This window comes from Caretta caretta, chromosome 1 (assembly GCF_965140235.1).
Source record: "Caretta caretta isolate rCarCar2 chromosome 1, rCarCar1.hap1, whole genome shotgun sequence".
NCBI lineage: Eukaryota > Metazoa > Chordata > Testudines > Cheloniidae > Caretta > Caretta caretta.
Genome location: NC_134206.1, coordinates 110987769 through 111007868, shown reverse-complemented (window position 1 = coordinate 111007868; position 20100 = coordinate 110987769). Strand labels below are relative to the sequence as shown.

Below are 20100 nucleotides of genomic sequence, written 5' to 3'. Positions count from 1 at the left end.
TTCGATTTTCGACACATTACAGTCTACCAAGAAGGTGGCACTGAGATCCCTCATACTATCTCACAGGATACTTCTATTAACAGCTTTTCATAATTTAATCTAAAAAGGAATCCAGGGATAAAAACAATCATTGGCCTGGGGAGTTAGCAGTATCCAGAGAGGTGGTGAACTCCATCAGAAACAGAAGTCCGCCCAACCCTCCTCCACATTGTTGGATTAATTTTACTGTAAGACTTCTGCAAGTGCCAATTTACCACATCACAGCAGAACAGAAAAATATCTGTTATGGCAGAAAACATGTCAAGGTCTCTCACCAACACCAGCTCACAGATCTCAAAATGGTAGGTCACCTGTTTCCAACAGCATGGGTGTCAAATCCCAAGGTATGTCTCAGCCAAGAGCCTTGCCTAATTATGTGGAAAAAATCCTTCACATTACATCCTCTGCTACCGTGTAACAAAAGCAAGAGGCTCTACCTTAAAAATACTTTCTAGAAACAGTACAAGATTATATAAGGTAGTTTGAATCCAGTTCAACTAGCCAGTTCAGCTGACTCATACCTCCAAGTACCCACTTTCAGATTTGCAGTCTGTTCTAAAATCTAATGACTCAATAAAAGCAAGTCTCAGGACTGGTTGGGCAAGTTTATGGCCAGTCTGGGCTGGAACTTGCATATCAATTAGTTATATGTAGTACAAAAAACAGCCTGCACTTTGTCTATGAACGATTTGAAATTTAACGGTCAAATATTTTTATCCCTCTTTCCATAAAAAACAAATTAAAATCCTATATAGGGTTTGTATTAGTCCTAACCATCTCCACAAAGTCAACCCTGCTCTCTCTGCAAACTGCTAAGAAAAGTGCAACCATGTCAGTTCACTAAAAACACATGGAATAGTGGAGCCCAGATTCATTTTCAGATCACAGGCCCAGTATCTTATAAAAAGATAACAGGATGTTCATCTGCCACCAATACACCCAAGAGTTTTCTGAGAGGTGTTGCCTTCTTTTCCTTGTAACTAGAGTTGAGATTGGGTTTGGAGGTGTAAAATGAATGGGGTGAGAATAAGCGAAGAGATGTGCCATGCGTGAAGTGCCTGCATCCCCTATTTGTTCACTTCCATCCTCTCCAGAGTGATTTCCTAAATTTTTCCATTTTTCCTAATAAGTTCTTTATGGTTAGTCTGTGTGTGTATGGGGGTGGGGGGGTGAGAAAACCTGGATTTGTGCAGGAAATGGCCCACCTTGATTATCATGCACATTGTGTAGAGAGTTGTCACTTTGGATGGGCTATTACCAGCAGGATAGTGAGTTTGTGTGTGTTTTTTGGAGGGGGGTGACGGGGTGAGAGAACCTGGATGTGTGCAGGAAATGGCCCACCTTGATTATCATGCACATTGTGTAGAGAGTTGTCACTTTGGATGGGCTATTACCAGCAGGAGAGTGAGTTTGTGTGTGGGGGGGTGGAGGGTGAGAAAACCTGGATTTGTGCTGGAAATGGCCCAACTTGATGATCACTTTAGATAAGCTATTACCAGCAGGACAGTGGGGTGGGAGGAGGTATTGTTTCATATTCTCTGTGTGTATATAAAGTCTGCTGCAGTTTCCACGGTATGCATCCGATGAAGTGAGCTGTAGCTCACGAAAGCTCATGCTCAAATAAATTGGTTAGTCTCTAAGGTGCCACAAGTACTCCTTTTCTTTTTGTGAAGACAGACTAACACGGCTGTTACTCTGAAACCTGTCCCTGTGTCATTATCCTAATTGATATGTCTGTATTTAGAAGCAGTAGCAATAATCTCAGGGTAAAACAGGTGATTCAGTATAAATTCTAAGGTAGTTTTCATAGTGTAGAGATCTATACACAAATCACTGCTATAATAAAGGCCTACAATCTCCAGGAATGAGACAGAGAGCCACCAAGTAGTAGTCATTGGTAATCTTTATGACCTTTTATATTCTGTATGGCTATAACATAGCACATATTTTGTGAATTATTAAAAGTATTATGCTTCTCTGTACCCAGAGTCAGTTTTAAACACCTCTCAGGATCTTTTACCACCATCATTTGGCCAGATGATAAAACAAGAGGTCTTCTAAAGAGGCAGGAGGGACCATTTTCTTTTTAATTTAAATGGCAAGTAGGACCCAACTGTTTTTATAGAAATAAACAGAAAGGGGTATAAATATCCTTGGGTTTCTCGAGTGGCATCATGAACAGTTCAAATATCACTCTCAGAAGTTTGATGCGTCAAGGGAAAGCCACTAAAGACATTGTTACTTGTCTATATATAGTGGCTTTCCCTTGACGCATCAAACTTCTGAGAGCAATATTGGGCATTTCTCCATCCAACTGCATTACCAGACTTTTGTCAAGGGTGGGGTAGTTTGTCTGCTGAGACATTCCATATCTTTCCTACCTGCCAAATACACCCTGTAGGGCTTGATTTAATGACAAAGAACCAAAGTCTGTGAGGATGACAGGAGACAGTTGGAAAGCTGGGAGTGAAGGGGACCAGCCTTTTGCAGCATCTGTAGGGACTGTGAGCACCACTGTCAGCGACCACTTGGATATGACAGGTGCAGAGTGAGTGGCTGGATGGAAACAGCCAGCAAAGATTCTAGTTCTAATTTTATTTTGTTCACCTACATGCTTCAGACTCTGCTTGCCAGCTGACCCTCAACTGCTATTTGAATAACTCCTAAGGTCTTTACAAAGGCAAGTTACATCAATACTTCCATGCTGTTTTGAGATTGCTTCCTGCAAGAGAGTGAAAGAACAAGAAGTTCTTGTTAATACTTTTGGAAAGGAATCTCTCCTCATATTGCAATTTCAGACTGACAGGAACTACTGTAAAAAAAGTCAGTGCAGATTTTAGAAAGGTACGAGTTATTCAATTACTTAGACCTGGTTGTTTTCAAGTAAAATTTGAAAGAATTACAAAGATTTGCAGTCCCTGTTTTAAATATCCAGTCCCAGAGGACCAATTTACATATTTTAGATTTGTAACATCCAAACTAGTTTAAGATAACCATTAGATATTGAATATATTGAAAGACAAAAAGGGGAGAAATTCTGTTAATTTCTTAAAGGAATAATGACACTTGAAAAATGATTTTGTTGTATAACGGCACACATTTTGATAACTGAATATCCTAATGACTTAAATTCCATGTAAAGAGAAGGAGGAAACGTATAGGTTGTTTGAATTATAACTTTTATATTTGTTATTTCATTAGCAATGAAAACCACAGAAGTTAAATATTCAAGAGTTTTAAAAATTCATTTACATCCTACCTTACCACACTAGCACCACCCGTAAATTCTGCTAATGTGAGCCATGCACACGCACGTACACACAAAAAAAAGGACCACAGTGTCTGAACAAAACGCAGTTCAAGCTATCGATACATAATGTTCAATATGCGGTTCACTGAGAATCCCTTTAAAGGAACTTTACCTTTTTCATCCCCTGAAGCCCTGTTTATATTTTTAAAAGACAAGTTCTTGAGAAGTTATTGTATTTTACCAATTGCTTTCAGAATAAAATGAAAAGTGAAATCCAAATACCTTTGAAGAAAATCCAAAGGATATAACATGGCTCAATTAAGAGAGCAATTGCCTCCAAGCCAGACAATCCACTACTGAAATTATTTGCATGCTGTACTGTTAGAAATTGGCCTTAGACCAAAAGATCCCTGCTGCCAGTCTGTGGTTGTCTGGGGAAGACTTGAAGATATAACTGCTTACCAAGGACAAGAGTAAGGGATAACTCTGGTGTACTGACCAATATTCATCTTCAATAAAAGATGTTCTAATGTATGTGTGGGAGTAATTTTATGAGCACATAATGGCTCCTCCATTTTCCTGTAGTCATTACGCTTTCAGTTGATCATGCACGTCTGGCCTTCATGAAGAATGAAAGGCATTAAAGAAATAACTCCACACCACAACATTCTCTCACATTCCCACTACCATACCACCCCACATTCTTCTTTATTACTCTGGATTTGTGAAAATTAGATAATGTTCTGGTCATTTATTTCTCTCCTTTCCAATGCTGGATGGTCCCCAAGGAGCACTCAGTACCTCACAGGATGTCAGCAAGTTGCTGGATTAGGCCCCAATTTATGGGACAAATCTCTCATGATGCCCTCGGTGCATCCAGTCAGAAGTGCTCTTACCAAGAACCCATGCACTTGGCAGCACTGGAAGTTCATACAAATACTTCGCCTTTTCCCTCATGCCATAAGAAGGGGAGCAAAGCCAGTGCAATAGCCACCATGTGAGGAAAACACCCCTTACACACACCCACCCCTTCCCCCGCTCCACTGAGCTGCCACTTGATGAAATGAGCAGAGCATGAGCTCCAGTAGTAGGAGTGTCAGGTCCTTGCTGCCGCCAGGCCAGCGTGCCCACAAAGAAGGAAAAGGGTAGCTCTGCCCCCATCAAAAAAAGGCAGCCACAACTGGCTCTGACCACCACGTCAGGGAGGAGCCACAGAACAGGCAGCCATTGTTACACAACAACAAAGCGCTCCTAGGGAGGAAAACAAGAAAGTAAAGATTTGATAGCGTGAGTAGGAAGAGGCGTTGAGAACCACGGCTATAACTTCTCCCCATCTCTGGCAAGAATCTTCACCAATCCTATCCACCCTTCAAGTATGCGTCAGACTGTCGGTAGTTTCCTTTGGTATTTCTACCCCAATTGTGGTTTCGCCAAACTGTTTTTGTCATTTTAAATAATTAGCAGGGCACAGAGAGCCTGTGTACAGGCACTTTTTATTATTATAAACAAAAATATATTATATTTAGACTTTTCCATTATGCAAACAATGACAAATGCTTAGGGATATCTCAGGTTTCAGAGGAACAGCCGTGTCAGTCTGTATTTGCAAAAAGAAAAGGAGTACTTGTGGCACCTTAGAGACTAACCAATTTATTTGAGCATAAGCTTTTGAGAGCTACATCGTCATGCATCCGATGAAGTGAGCTGTAGCTCACGAAAGCTTATGCTCAAATAAATTGGTTAGTCTCTAAGGTGCCACAGGGATATCTCAGTCATACACACCCATGTCAGCACAAGCCTCCAGAGATAAGTGTTTGAGCACAATATTACAGTCAGTTATTGGCTAAGGTAACTCACCCCTTAAAAAGAAATTCAAATGGCTGGAAACCCCCTTTTGGGGGAAGAAATAGCACCCCAAATTTAAGAGCTCAAATCTTCTAAAAAAAAAAATCAATCTAGTATGTCACACATTTAAGTCTGTGTGTTCACTGGAATCCACCTCCTCTCCCACAACAGAAAGTATTTCAAGCTTTCCTTCATTAAATCATAGAATCATAGAATATCAGGGTTGGAAGGGACCCCAGAAGGTCATCTAGTCCAACCCCCTACTCGAAGCAGGACCAATTCCCAGTTAAATCATCCCAGCCAGGGCTTTGTCAAGCCTGACCTTAAAAACCTCTAAGAAAGGAGATTCTACCACCTCCCTAGGTAACGCATTCCAGTGTTTCACCACCCTCCTAGTGAAAAAGTTTTTCCTAATATCCAATCTAAACCTCCCCCACTGCAACTTGAGACCATTACTCCTCGTTCTGTCATCTGCTACCATTGAGAACAGTCTAGAGCCATCCTCTTTGGAACCCCCTTTCAGGTAGCTGAAAGCAGCTATCAAATCCCCCCTCATTCTTCTCTTCTGCAGACTAAACAATCCCAGCTCCCTCAGCCTCTCCTCATAAGTCATGTGTTCTAGACCCCTAATCATTTTTGTTGCCCTTTGCTGGACTCCCTCCAATTTATCCACATCCTTCTTGTAGTGTGGGGCCCAAAACTGGACACATTGCTCCAGATGAGGCCTCACCAATGTCGAATAGAGGGGAACGATCACGTCCCTCGATCTGCTCGCTATGCCCCTACTTATACATCCCAAAATGCCATTGGCCTTCTTGGCAACAAGGGCACACTGCTGCCCTCCAGCGTATCTACCACTCCTCCCAGTTTAGTATCATCCGCAAATTTGCTGAGAGTGCAATCCACACCATCCTCCAGATCTTTTAATGAAGATATTGAACAAAACCGGCCCCAGGACCGACCCCTGGGGCACTCCACTTGACACCGGCTGCCAACGAGACATGGAGCCATTGATCACTACCCGTTGAGCCCGACAATCTAGCCAGCTTTCTACCCACCTTATAGTGCATTCATCCAGCCCATATTTCCTTAACTTGCTGACAAGAATACTGTGGGAGACCGTGTCAAAAGCTTTGCTAAAGTCAAGAAACAATACATCCACTGCTTTCCCTTCATTCACAGAACCAGTAATCTCATCATAGAAGGCGATTAGATTAGTCAGGCATGACCTTCCCTTGGTGAATCCATGCTGGCTGTTCCTGATCACTTTCCTCTCATGTAAGTGCTTCAGGATTGATTCTTTGAGGACCTGCTCCATGATTTTTCCAGGGACTGAGGTGAGGCTGACTGGCCTGTAGTTCCCAGGATCCTCCTTCTTCCCTTTTTTAAAGATTGGCACTACATTAGCCTTTTTCCAGTCATCCGGGACTTCCCCCGTTCGCCACGAGTTTTCAAAGATAATGGCCAATGGCTCTGCAATCACAGCTGCCAATTCCTTCAGCACTCTCGGATGCAACTCGTCCGGCCCCATGGACTTGTGCACGTCCAGCTTTTCTAAATAGTCCCTAACCACCTCTATCTCCACAGAGGGCTGGCCATCTTTTCCCCATTTTGTGATGCCCAGCGCAGCAGTCTGGGAGCTGACCTTGTTAGTGAAGACAGAGGCAAAAAAAGTATTGAGTACATTAGCTTTTTCCACATCCTCTGTCACTAGGTTGCCTCCCTCATTCAGTAAGGGGCCCACACTTTCCTTGGCTGAAGAGTAAAGTGACCTCTCAGAAACAAAAACATATTTGCAAACCCCATGAAAGCTGTGAGTGCACTAAAATAGTCACAGCGTTCTTCATCACATCTCCCCTTTCCCTTGCTCCAAACACAGATCCAAGAGAATCTTCCTGCCAGATACACTAGGCCATCTGGTCACTTTATTCCTGTAACTCACAGTTTACCACTTAACACCATTTAAGAGATTAATAGTACTTCAACATTCACTTCTTAAAATGAATGACTTATAGCTTCATAACAGCAGAAATGAATGGTTATGTTTTTGTTTTTTTTAAAGGAACCGCTTACAAGATTTTCCTTGAAAACTTTTTGTTTAAAATGAATGTATGGAAATTGAAACAAGGCGATTATCTAGATGCATAAATCAAAATCCTCCCCCCCGCCAAAGTCAAGCTATAATAATACAAAGATGTCCGATGTATTTGTCAAGCACCAGAAACGTGGCCTTTGTTGCACAACAGAGTACGATAAGGTTTAGCAACAAATGAGTGAATAACTAGAAAAAAAAACAAAATTTAAGTGGGAATAGCTGCAAACACTGTAATGTATACACACCGGGGTGGCCAAACTCTGGCTTGCAAGCCACATGTGGCTTTTTTACCATTAAAGTGTGGCTCACAAGCCACACTCCACTTCCCCATTATCCGCCTAACAGACTGGAGCTTGGAACATATGCCTTGCAGTGGCATGGTGGGGTAGGAGCTTCTGTCCAGTGGGGAGGAGGGTCTTAGGGCTTCCACCCTGTGGAATGCACCTGCTGGGGCTCGCGGCTTCAGCAGAAGTGGGGCTGAAGCCCCAAGCCTTGGCTCCCAGCAGGTTCGCTCTGGCTCTCAAACTTCTGACGATTACTGTATGCAGCTCAGCTGGCTAGTGAGTTTTGCCACTCAGATATGTACTTATACTGTTTTATAGAAACTTAAGTTTATATTAGATTAAAAATTTAAATTTAGCTTAAACTGCTATAATTTTGTCCATTTGTCTGAAAAATGTCTTTTCCCATTTTTAACTGTCCCATCTTAGCAGAAGTTGTTTAACTATCCAAGAAAGAAGTTGCCAGGTAGGGGGGTCTAGAGCCTGGAAGTTGGTTTAAACGCATATTCGCTCCTAGCATAACTTGACTGATGAGTTTCAGTCAAAACAACAAAATGAAAACAAAAAACCCAAGCTTTCGAGTACTTTCGGTTAAAGCTGATCTTTAGAAACACAAAAACGTTAGTTAATTTGTAACTGCTATTTGTTATATAGAAGATACAGGAAATCCCAGTTAACATGAACAGCATTTTCAATGTGTGTGTATTCTAGGTTTACAAGGAAAATGCTGACCATTACTTAAGAACAATAAATGGAGTATTTTGGTCAAAACTAAATGCTAACTCTAAACATTTAGATTATATATCTGCTAACTCCAGCATAACAGTTATTGACAAAGCCATAAATAAAAAAAATTATTAAGTTAAACTGCTTAGGTCTTAACTTGCAGTATTCTCATCCTCTTCATGTATCATATTTCCAATAATAAAATTGTATTGTTTATACCTAGGCACATTTTGTATTAAGATTAAATGACAGCTTGGTTTGTAAGAGCTTTCATGGCACTGTTTCATTTAAAATAATGGTTTACACAACTCCAAAAAGACGAGACAACAGAATGTACCTAAACTTTTCCAGCAATTAGTTTTCTCCTCATTTTCCATGCCCTCAGAAAAACAGAAACAGTGGTCAACATGCACTTTCCTTTTATATGTGGGTTAAATCATCAGAGACTGGACCTATCTATGTATTTGAAGCATTTATTTGGTTGCCAGCCCAAAAGATGCCAGGGTTAAATAGCACCTGAATTCAGAGAGAGAACAGTGTAATCCAAGAGAACCAACTAGTCCCTGCACTCTGAACAAATATTCTTGTTATAAACAAAAGAAAATGTTACTGATAACTGACAATTATTAGATTTAGAGATGAAATTTTGAAAACATTTTGGTTTTCCTTTATCCGAGGCAAGTGTCAGTCTAGTAAAACCAATTTACTTTCATCTGTCATATTCTCTACAACTAATCCATCAAACAAAAACAAAAATAGTAAGTCATTTATTTTTCCTTCACATAGGATTAAGTATTTTACATCTATTTGTTTAAATAATTATGATCTATGTACACGCAAACACTTCAATATCCACTTTTACTGTATGACCACCTCCTGTCAAGGGTGCTGGTTTAATACAGATTATTGAATGCCCCTTCTGATTCAGGTTCGCCTCAAGAGGGGTAATTCATATTCATTAGGTACAGTGTAAAAACTCTCATACATGCAAAGTTAGTGTATATTTGTGTCTGTACTTAATTGCTATATTGCTTTATAAAACTAACAGTACTTGTAAAAAAATATAAAGGGATGTATAAAGTGCTAAGCCTATTATTTTAATTGCATTAACCACCATACATTTCAAGAAATCCATTCCAGTTGATCTACACGTCCATTAATGTAAATTACAAATGATCAATGCAGGGTACATTCTGCATGGCTTATGATACTTGTTATACATTTAACCCTATGAAGAACAGTGTACAAACAGTACATGTTGTATTTAGCAAAGGCGTTGAAACAAATGGTTATAATGGGGGTGCTGAAAGCCATTTAAAAACAAAACTGTAAACCCTGTATATGATGGAAACCACTCCAAGCCTGGGCGTGCACCCCCAGCACTCCTAGTTCCAGCACCCTGCATTTAGTACATTTTATCAGCATACATAATCTTTCTCTTTAAAAATAGAAATGGATTATATGTGTTTTATTAATTTACCAACACTTTTCTGGTGCTTTAGCAGATGTGCATTTCAGGGGATTTCACAAAGTAATATCTTAGTAGTGATCCAGAGGAAGAACCTAATTGTCCTTAATCCTCCATTTAAAATAGAGTAGATTTAATCCTCCTTCAACTGAAGCAAGATTAGTCCCTGCCACCAGGAAACAGAATTGCTACATCTTTTGTATTTAAGTATTAGACTCTTCCAGATACAGCGAAGGAAACAACTTAACTAGTCACAAGTTTCAACAAGGGAAATCAGTCTACATAAAACAGAGGACAGTGCCTGCATATAAGAATTATGCATATACACACACACACACACACACGCACTAAACCTGAAAAGGTCACTTTCACCTCTTAAGTCAGTGATATTTGTAGCTTCATAATGTAACAAGTACAACAAATGTCAAAGAATAGCTATGCAATTTCAGTGAGATTTAATAAAAAGAAAAAAGGAGTACTTGTGGCACCTTAGAGACTAACCAATTTATTTGAGCATAAACTTTTGTGAGCTACAGCTCACTTCATCGGATGCATACTGTGGAAACTGCAGAAGACATTATATACACAGAGACCATGAAACAATACCTCCTCCCACCCCACTCTCCTGCTGGTAATTGCCCATCCAAAGTGACCACTCTCTTTACAATGTGGATGATCATCAAGGTGGGCCTTCTCAGCCCCCACCCTCATACACACACAAACTCACTCTCCTGCTGGTAATAGTTCATCCAAAGTGACCACTCTCCCTACAATGTGCATGATAATCAAGGTGGGCGGGGGGTGAGAAAACCTGGATTTGTGTTGGAAATGGCCCACCTTGATTTTCATACACCTTGTAAGGAGAGTGATCACTTTAAATAAGCTATTACCAGCAGGAGAGTGGGGTGGGAGGAGGTATTGTTTCATGGTCTCTGTGTATATAATGTCTTCTGCAGTTTCCATAGTATGCATCCGATGAAGTGAGCTGTAGCTCACAAAAGTTTATGCTCAAATAAATTGGTTAGTCTCTAAGGTGCCACAAGTACTCCTTTTCTTTTTGCGAATACAGACTAACACGGCTGTTAGTGTTTGCATTAAATCTCACTGGTTTCAGAGTAACAGCCGTGTTAGTCTGTATTCGCAAAAAGAAAAGGAGTACTTGTGGCACCTTAGAGACTAACCAATTTATTTGAGCATAAACTTTTGTGAGCTACAGCTCACTTCATCGGATGCATACTATGGAAACTGCAGAAGACATTATATACACAGAGACCATGAAACAATACCTCCTCCCACCCCACTCTCCTGCTGGTAATAGCTTATTTAAAGTGATCACTCTCCTTACAAGGTGTATGAAAATCAAGGTGGGCCATTTCCAACACAAATCCAGGTTTTCTCACCCCCCGCCCACCTTGATTATCATGCACATTGTAGGGAGAGTGGTCACTTTGGATGAACTATTACCAGCAGGAGAGTGAGTTTGTGTGTGTATGAGGGTGGGGGCTGAGAAGGCCCACCTTGATGATCATACACATTGTAAAGAGAGTGGTCACTTTGGATGGGCAATTACCAGCAGGAGAGTGGGGTGGGAGGAGGTATTGTTTCATGGTCTCTGTGTATATAATGTCTTCTGCAGTTTCCACAGTATGCATCCGATGAAGTGAGCTGTAGCTCACAAAAGTTTATGCTCAAATAAATTGGTTAGTCTCTAAGGTGCCACAAGTACTCCTTTTCTTTTTGCGAATACAGACTAACACGGCTGTTACTCTGAAACCAGTGAGATTTAATGCAAACACTATCAGAGACCTTTACTATCAAAGCATATCAAATAAATCAAAAAGTTTGAGGAGATGCTTTCAGAAATCCAGATCAAGGCTACTGTAAATCATGTATAATTGGAAAACAAGTAGTGCTGGGGAGGTGGGCAGGGGGGACACCAAAAACCCCACCTATCTGTAGTACTTACATGATCACCATTACCATAGTATGTGAATACCTCACAGGCTTTAATGTACACAGGCTTTTCCCTACACTTCTATAAGGTAGGGAAGTGTTATTGTCCCCATTTGGGGGATGCAGGACTGAGGCACAAAGAAACAAATAGTTACTTGCCCAAAGTCACACAAGAAGTCTGTGGGAGAGCAGGGAATTGAGCCTGCACCTGGGAGACCCACATTAAGTCGTAACTACTGGACCATCCTTCCCCTCTAAAATAATCTAGTACGGAATGTCATCTTCTGCTAGAAAGTACACGTTTCTTTTTAAAATAATATTTCAAAATACTTTTGTGATGCCAATAAACCTTAATATGAAACATTTATGACACTAGACATTCAATCCAAACACCTTCCAAGGGGACTTAGGGTACAGCTCTGTAACAGACTCTTTACAGTTAAAATGAAAAACTCGTGTCTTTCTAACAGAGAAAGAAGACTTGGTTTGCTTCCCTACCTGCAATTGTTGCTATGGCAATTATAGCAGAGGAGACAAACAGCATTCCAGTTCTGCCTTGTAGTTCAGGCTGAATTTCAACTGAGATGTCCCTTGACAATTATACCAATGGAAATGTTACATTATCTCATATAATGGTAAACCAATGGGTTCAGAAATGGTACTCAGGAAAAATACAATTTGACTAAAAAATTTAAATGAGAAGATAACTGTATTTCATGAACAAAATAGCCTGCTAAGTCAAATCCAGTTAAGTAGTATGTGCTATAACATCATCTGCCCAGCCAGCCTTAAGGCACAATTTCATCTTTTAAGTGGGGGAGAAGGAAGGGAGAAAAAAAATCAGCTTGTGTTGTCTCAAAACTCCCTCCATTTTCCAATTACATTCAAATCTGTTTAAACTGTGCTCGAGTTATCCAACTGTCTTGATATTTTAAATAGTAGCCAATTACGGCATTTATATACAGGAACTTTTTCCAGCTAATCCAGAGTTATTGCATTCAGAATGCAGTTTACAAACCAATTTGAGATATTTTGATTTGAATGGACTATAAAATAAAGTGAAAAAAATTCAAGACTTTCCCCTTTTGTTTTTCTTGTTTCAACTACTATTGTATGACAAGGGGAAAAAGGTGGAAAAATGATGTACGAATATATATTTAGTATATATTGGAAAACAAGTAGTATATATAAATGAAGGTGAAGACGATTGTGTTAGCTGCAAAAGCCAATATTTTAAGTTTCTCATGTTGACCTGGCTGACATAGTCAAGTTAATTTTTTTTTTTAAATATATTTCATTTAGCTATTTTAGTTAAAAAACTAAAACAAACCTGATTTTACAAGAACTTGAAGTTTAAATTCAAAAATTCATATGCTTGTTTTGTTAAGGTATTAGATGTTAACTGTGGAAGAAAAAAATCCAAAATACATAATGTTGTTTTAGTTGAATAAAACAATTTAAATGTCTGTCTGGTGATCTTCTCCTAATACAGGAAGGCAAAGAAATCCTCCAAATATTAATGATAAACCTGTTGAACTGGAGATAGTTCACCTCCAAATGACTTCATAAATATCTGCTTCAGTTACCTTTGGTAAATGAAATAACTGAACAATCATTCATTTTCTGATATAGCTATAAAACTAATCTGAAAAGTTTTCAAAATAAATCACTTAAAAAATGTATAGTGTGTACCTTCTAAAAATGAAACCTACATCTGTCTGAGTTTAACAACCAACAAGAATGTACTTCTATGTAGAAATCCATAATTAAAATAGAGTCTTCCTGACTAGTGATTTAAATCATGATTTAAATCAAATCCTCCCTGATATAGTTATTAATAGCTATAGTAAACTTCTGTGAGTTTAGAGAAAAAGATTCTCTATTACTACTAGTTTCAGTTTGTGTATAATCAGTTTCCCTATATTTCCCTGTACAGTATGATTTCCAGTTTGCTTTAATCATTCACACAACAACAGAGGAAAGAAACATTTTTTTAAAACAAAACTGTGATTGTAAAACCAGATAAATTACCAGGGAGTACTATCACAGATATTGTAATAGGGTTCTTGGAAGGTTGGGTTTCCTGGTGGTTAGTGCACCTGACCTCCATCTTCTTTTTTCGGGGCCCGGGGGGGGCGGGGGAAGGGACAGGAAGGGGAGAAGAAGAGCGTTAATGGTGCCTGCTTCCTGACTCCAGGCTGAGAGTTTGTGCCTCCCCTCTGCATCTGGGCCTTGGCCATAAGTGGGGCATGGTACAGAACACAGGCCCTCCCCTCTCCACCAGGTCCTAGCCCAGGGCCCTGTGGGAAGGAACATCAGCAAATTCCTTCCTATAGAGTGTAAAAGTCTGCTGCCCTGAGTAACATCCGTCTTATGTGAACCTTCAGTTTGAGGCATTGCTCCTTTGGGCCCAGTGTGGGGTTTGTATACCCCCATCACAGACATAGAAGTTACTTTAACTTCATTGTAAAAATCGGCCAAAATTCAAGTCTATTTCTCCCCGTAAAAAGTCAGTCTAATTAACTTGAGAAAAGAAAAAAAAAAACTTTTGGCTACAAGCTTTACAGATTTTTAATCATGTATATTAGGAAATTAATTTTCATTGTTTGCCATAAGAATCAAAACATGTTCAAGACTTCAGGGAACTGAATGGTTTAAACTTAAACAGTATATATTTAGTCAGAAGCTTCTGTTCTATATTACAGAAAAACTATGAAAAATGAAGTACAAATATTCAATTAAGAACCCATGTACTATGCTCAACAAACTGAAACCCACTAAAGCACTACTTTCAGTAAACAAAACTCATATGGAAATATATAAAAAAAATGTATATTCCTGTCACACCATTTATCCTCAAGGAAACCAAAGCATTTACAAACTGTTCAAATATTGGGATCTCTCATAAGTTATTCCCCTACGCACAGCCCTATAGGGGTGTACAGGACAGGGTATATGTGGAAGCAGAGAATAATTTGCAGAAAGGAGGCAGAATGCATTTGGATTTGACTACACTGTTATTATTAGGCACCTCTACTCTTCTAGAGTGTTCTCCCACCACTCAGGGAGATGGCATGGACACAGTATGATATTTGGAAGTGCTCCGCATACTGGTTAAAGTCAGGCTGCATTGGCAAACCAATGTCATCATCAAGGGTCCTCATACCTGGAACAAATAAGGAAACAAATGACTAACAATTCAGGTTAAACACTAGACAGAAACATTTGAAGATGCTAGCCAAAACAAACTTCACCCTGAACTAAGGGCATCAGATCCAAAAGTTTTTGCATAACCTTGAAGTTACGCTGGACTTCACCGCTTTTGGACATAGATTCCAACTGCAGCGAGGAGTACAACCTCTCACCTTTGGTAAGCCAGGAGACCGACCTTTCCTTTTGAATAAAAAACCCCAATGTTTTAACCTCAAAACTACACAACTGGAAGTTATCTAGGACTGACAGAGACCACCTCACAGAAGCTACAACTAATTCAACATGCAGCATTTGTTTACTAGCCAGAGCGTGAAGAGATTATATCACTCAGCCAAGTTTAGTCTGGATTCGGCCAGGGAAACACTATTAATCTGCAAAGCCTCTAATAGGCTAGCACCTGCATACCTTAGAGACCATTTATCCATCCACAATCCACCAAGACAACTACACACCACAAAACCATTGTAGCCAAAATGATTCAGGAAAAGACTCATTCTTAGTGGTAGGAGCTCAACTTACCACACGAAGTCAGACTAAGTCTGAGCTTGACATTGTTTACGCAAACATAAAACCGACCTTTTCTCTATGGCTTTCCTCCAGCAGTACCATCTCCCCTACTCACCAGCCTTTTAAAAAGTTCTGGAATAAGGACAAAGATGAGACGAGTGTGTGGGTGTCATCTATTCAGTAACAGTGATAAAGATCTATGCTATGGCATGGACATCTAATCATTCACGCCAATCAGTTTCAGGGATGGCATTTAATATTGCAAGAGTATGTTTACTGCCGTGGTTAAATAAAACAGTTCAATCACTGAGTTGGTAAAAGTAACTGGCTAGACATCTACTTGCAGAGTTTTCTGAAGTGGTAAACCTTATAGTGTCCACAGCTGCTTCTTCCATGAGTCTTCATAAAAATAACAACAATAATAATAATAATAATAATTAATAATAATTCAAATTTAAGAAACCAACAAGATGCACAGAGAAAATAGGAAAGATAGTTTACCCGCTCCTAGCAATGTAATAACATGCAACTGATGAAGTATGCCATTCATAGAAGCCAGTCTAGAAAAATCTGGTGAATTATAAAGATCTTTTTAATTCTCCCACATATCTTGACTTTATCCTGAAGCAGAAAGTTCTGAGCATTGAGAAACAGGAACACTCCATAATTCAGCTTATGAAGTGGTTGCATTTAAATTTTTAGCCTGTTTAATCATCAAAACTAAAAAGAAACTTAGATGATACAGTCCATCCTCCCCCAAGTACATAATGATTTTTACATGCTCTCTCTCTTCTTAGAATAGTTTCTAGCATATTCTCTAGCCTGGTTTTACCAAAGTTGTTTGCAGTACTTCCTCTGAAAGACTATTTGTTAGAACTTGGAAATCATTTTTCAAAACACAGCTATATCCAAAACTGGCCTTTGCTTAGGCCGGATCCTGCAATTGGATCCGCACTGACAAATCACTGCACCTAAATGACAGGTTTCAGAGTAGCAGCCGTGTTAGTCTGTATTCGCAAAAAGAAAAGGAGTACTTGTGGCACCTTAGAGACTAACCAATTTATTTGAGCATAAGCTTTCGTGTTTCAGGCAGTTGATAGATTTCCACTCCATATGGCTAAATGCAGTGCCTTATGTAAGGCACTGCATTTAGCCGTATGGAGTGGAAATCTAAGGCACTGCATTTAGCCGTATGGAGTGGAAATCTATCAACTGCCTGAAACACGAAAGCTTATGCTCAAATAAATTGGTTAGTCTAAGATGCCACAAGTAGTCCTTTTCTTTTTGCACCTAAATGGAGACTTGCTGCCTACAATGGGGCTCTACATAGGCATAAGAGTACACCTGAGCTGAATCCTCCACAATGAAGATCCAACTGAAGGACTAAGACTTAAAGTTGTACAATATTTAGAAATGCCTCTCCTTTCTTCAGGGTTACATTCTAAAGATGTGTGAATATAGTTACCTCCCTTGCCACCCCATCCACCCACCTACCCACCCCTTAGCTGAAGCATTATAAGTCTTGCCACAAGGAAATTTCTTCAACACCCGTCATTTTATTCTCTTTGGTTTTTTCCCTCCAAACTCTTCTCATTTCCTTCCAATTTGTCCATATCTTTCTGGCTGAAGAGCTTAGAAAGAAACTGGGTACTTTAGCTACTGTTTCACCGAGAGTGAAAATCATCTCCCTGACCTAGGACAAGATATTTCTGAACATGCAGTCCAAAAAAAAAATAAAAAAATAAAAACCCCTACACATACACTGAACACCCCAAAGTCTCTTAGCATTACCCCCATCTCATACAATATTTATGGTTTGGCTTCCCCCCATCCCCAAATGTACTAATTTGCATTAGTTCACATGTAGTTTCAGTTTCCTGCCCATATTTCTAATCTCTCTGTATTGTTTCTGGTTTTAGTAGTAACTTAGTAAGCATATTATTTACCCTCTCTTCCTGATCATCAGTGAGGATGTTAATGAAAGCCAGATTTAGCACTGATTCTTTTGACCCTCAATGTCCACTTTTCTCCAACTTAATACAACTCTAATTTTTATACCATTTGTTTGTCCTTTCATACAGATTTCAAAAACCATGTGCTTTGTTCATCTCAAAGTCAATTCATTTTTCCTTATATGAAGTAATGGCCATACTATGTCAAGTCAGTGGTACATCTAGCCCAGTATCCTGTCTTCCAACTGTGGCCAGGGCCAGATGCTTCAGAAGGAATTAACAGAAGGGGCCAGTTCTCAGGTGATCTATCGCCTGTCGTCCAGTCCCAACTTCTGATGGTCAGAGGTTCAGGGACACCCAGAGCTTGGGATCAGCCTGACCATCTTGAGTAATAGCCATTAATGGACCTTTCTTTTTTGAACCCTGTTATAATTTTGGCTTTCACAACATCCCTGGCAATGAGTTCCACAGGCTGTGTGAAGAAGTACTTCCTTATGTTTGTTTTAGACCTGCAACCTATTATTTCATTGTGTGACCCTGGTTCTCGTGCTACATGAAGTGTTAAAGAACACTTCCCTATTCACTTTCTCCAAATCATTCATGGTCTAACAGACTTCTGTCATATCCCCCTTAGTCGTCTCTTTTCTAAAATGAAGAGTCCAGGTCTCTTTAATCTCGCCTCATATGGAAGCTGTTCTATACCCCTAACCATTTTTGTTGCCCTTCTCTGTACTTTTTTTTCACCCAATTCTAATACATCTTTTTGAGACAGGGTGACCAGAACTGCATGTAGTATTCAAGGTGTGGGCATACCATAGGTTTATGATATTTTCTGTTTCATTATGTATTCCTTGCCTAACAGCTACTAACATTGGTAGCTTTTTGACTGCGGCTGCACGTTGAGCCGATGTTTTCAGAAATCTATTCGCAATGACTCCAAGATCTTTTTGAATGATAACTGCTAATTTAGAACCATTTTGTACATATAGTTAGGATTATTTTTTTCTACATGTGCATTACTTTGCACTTAACAGTGAATGTCACCTTAGTTTTGTGAGAAATACCTGTAAATTCAATCCTTAAAAAGTTCTAAATCAAATATGATTTGCTGTTAATGCTAATTCTGGTCCACTCCGGTAGTATTACTTATTTTTGTGTATAGTAAGTTGTCCTTGTTTTAGGTAGGAAAGCTGACTTTTGCTTTAGTAAAAGAGTGCATGACAATACCCATACCTATTTGGGGAACACTAACAACTGTGTAAACCATATCCATCATGTGCAATGATAAGCCCTGAAGGCTTCTCCTGACCTCCCTGCAAATCATGAGACTATCAAAAACTCATGACTGATCACTTACTATCAGCCTTCAACAGAAAAGAGAGTCACTGTCAGAACAGATTTATTCTGGTTCACTGTAACCAATTTGACAAAAATAACTATGTTGTCTTGGAGTGCTACCTTAAGGGTTTGTATTTCACTAGGTTTGGAGAGATATGGGGTGTCAAGTATGTTATCTCAGATGTAAAGGCTTCCAAAAGCGGAAGATGGACTTAGTAAACACAGCCACCCCTCTCTCGATGGATTTTTTACCGTCGAGCAATAACATTCCTCATATTGCATCAAATATAGTTTTCACTTACTGAATAGCTCGAAACACTGTATTATTCAGCTACTCACCAGCGAATAGTTAGCCCATCAGCTAGTCAAAAATATTGCACCGACGCAATGCAAGGCAATTAGAGCCAGAACAAGTGTTTATACTTCGCCCTGTAAGCGCGTTCACATGAGAGGCACCTGCTGGTCCAGCCTGGAGAGTTCAAATCTCTGACGTCCTACAAGCAACTAGCGGCCGACACTGACCCGGCGCCGCCGCCGCGCTTTGCAGAAGGAAACGGGCCGGCGGAGAGAGGCAGGAAGCGAAGGGGCAGAGCTGGAAAGTGCGGGGAGTCCCGGGGTTTACCGCTGTGCAAGTGCTCGCAACCCGGCGCGCCCGCCACCGCTTCCACTGCAACCTGCTGCCGGGCCGAGTTCCCACCCCCGGCAGGGAGCAGAGCGGCTGCTCCCAAAGGGGACCAAGCGGTCACGGGCAGGGAGGATGGAGTGACGGGGGCTTCGCAGCGCCCTGCAGGGGTCACCGGGGCGCTTCCCCGGGCCAGCGTGGGTCTAACGCGGGCACTTGGCTCCCCCGCACGCCGGGGAGAAGCGGCCCCCGAGAGCGCCCCGCTGGGAGCGGCCGGCCGGCCGGCGAGTTCGCGGCGCGGCCCCGGGTACTTACATATCTGTTGATGAGCGTGCGGATGAGGCTGCAATCCATGGTGAGCCAGAGCCGCTCGGCCGGCCGGGCTGCCTAGCTCGCCTCGCTTCCACTTTCCGCCTCCATGGAGCAGCGGCTGCTCCGCCTCAGCCGCCCGCAAGGAAGCGGAGCGCGACTCCCCCGCCCCGCTGCCTCTCGCTCTGCCCCCCGCCGCCGCCGCCGCCGCCGCCTCCTCCTCCTCTCCCCCCCTCCGTGCTGCCCCGGCTAACTCATGCGTGCGCCAGGCTACCCATGTGTGCGCCGCTGCTCCTGCCGGCGCCTCATCCCCCGCGCAGGGGACTCGGCTCGAGCGGCTGCTGCCCCTGGACACTTTGCAAGGAGCTAAAAGCCGGGCAGGAGGGCTGGGGAGGGGGGGGGGGTGTCCCTGGCTCCGCGCTGGCTCCTGGCTGCCAGACAGCGTTTTATTGAGCGTGCAGTTAGCTTTGCTTTGCTGCCCTGCCCTGCCCTGCCCGGCCCG

The 20100-nt window shown here is 41.1% G+C and overlaps 1 protein-coding gene across 7 annotated transcripts in view; it reads right to left on the bottom strand.

Moving 5' to 3' along the window:
• Window positions 1-19782, bottom strand: part of ATP11A (ATPase phospholipid transporting 11A) — a 235337-nt gene extending 215555 nt beyond the window's left edge. For all 7 annotated transcript variants that reach the window (XM_048855438.2, XM_048855445.2, XM_048855455.2 and 4 more), the window contains exon 1: window positions 19605-19782. In XM_048855438.2, coding sequence (XP_048711395.2) covers window positions 19605-19643 — 39 coding nt within the window. In that variant the 5' untranslated portion in view covers window positions 19644-19782. The remainder of the gene's footprint in view (window positions 1-19604) is intronic.
• Window positions 19783-20100: the final 318 nt, after the last annotated feature.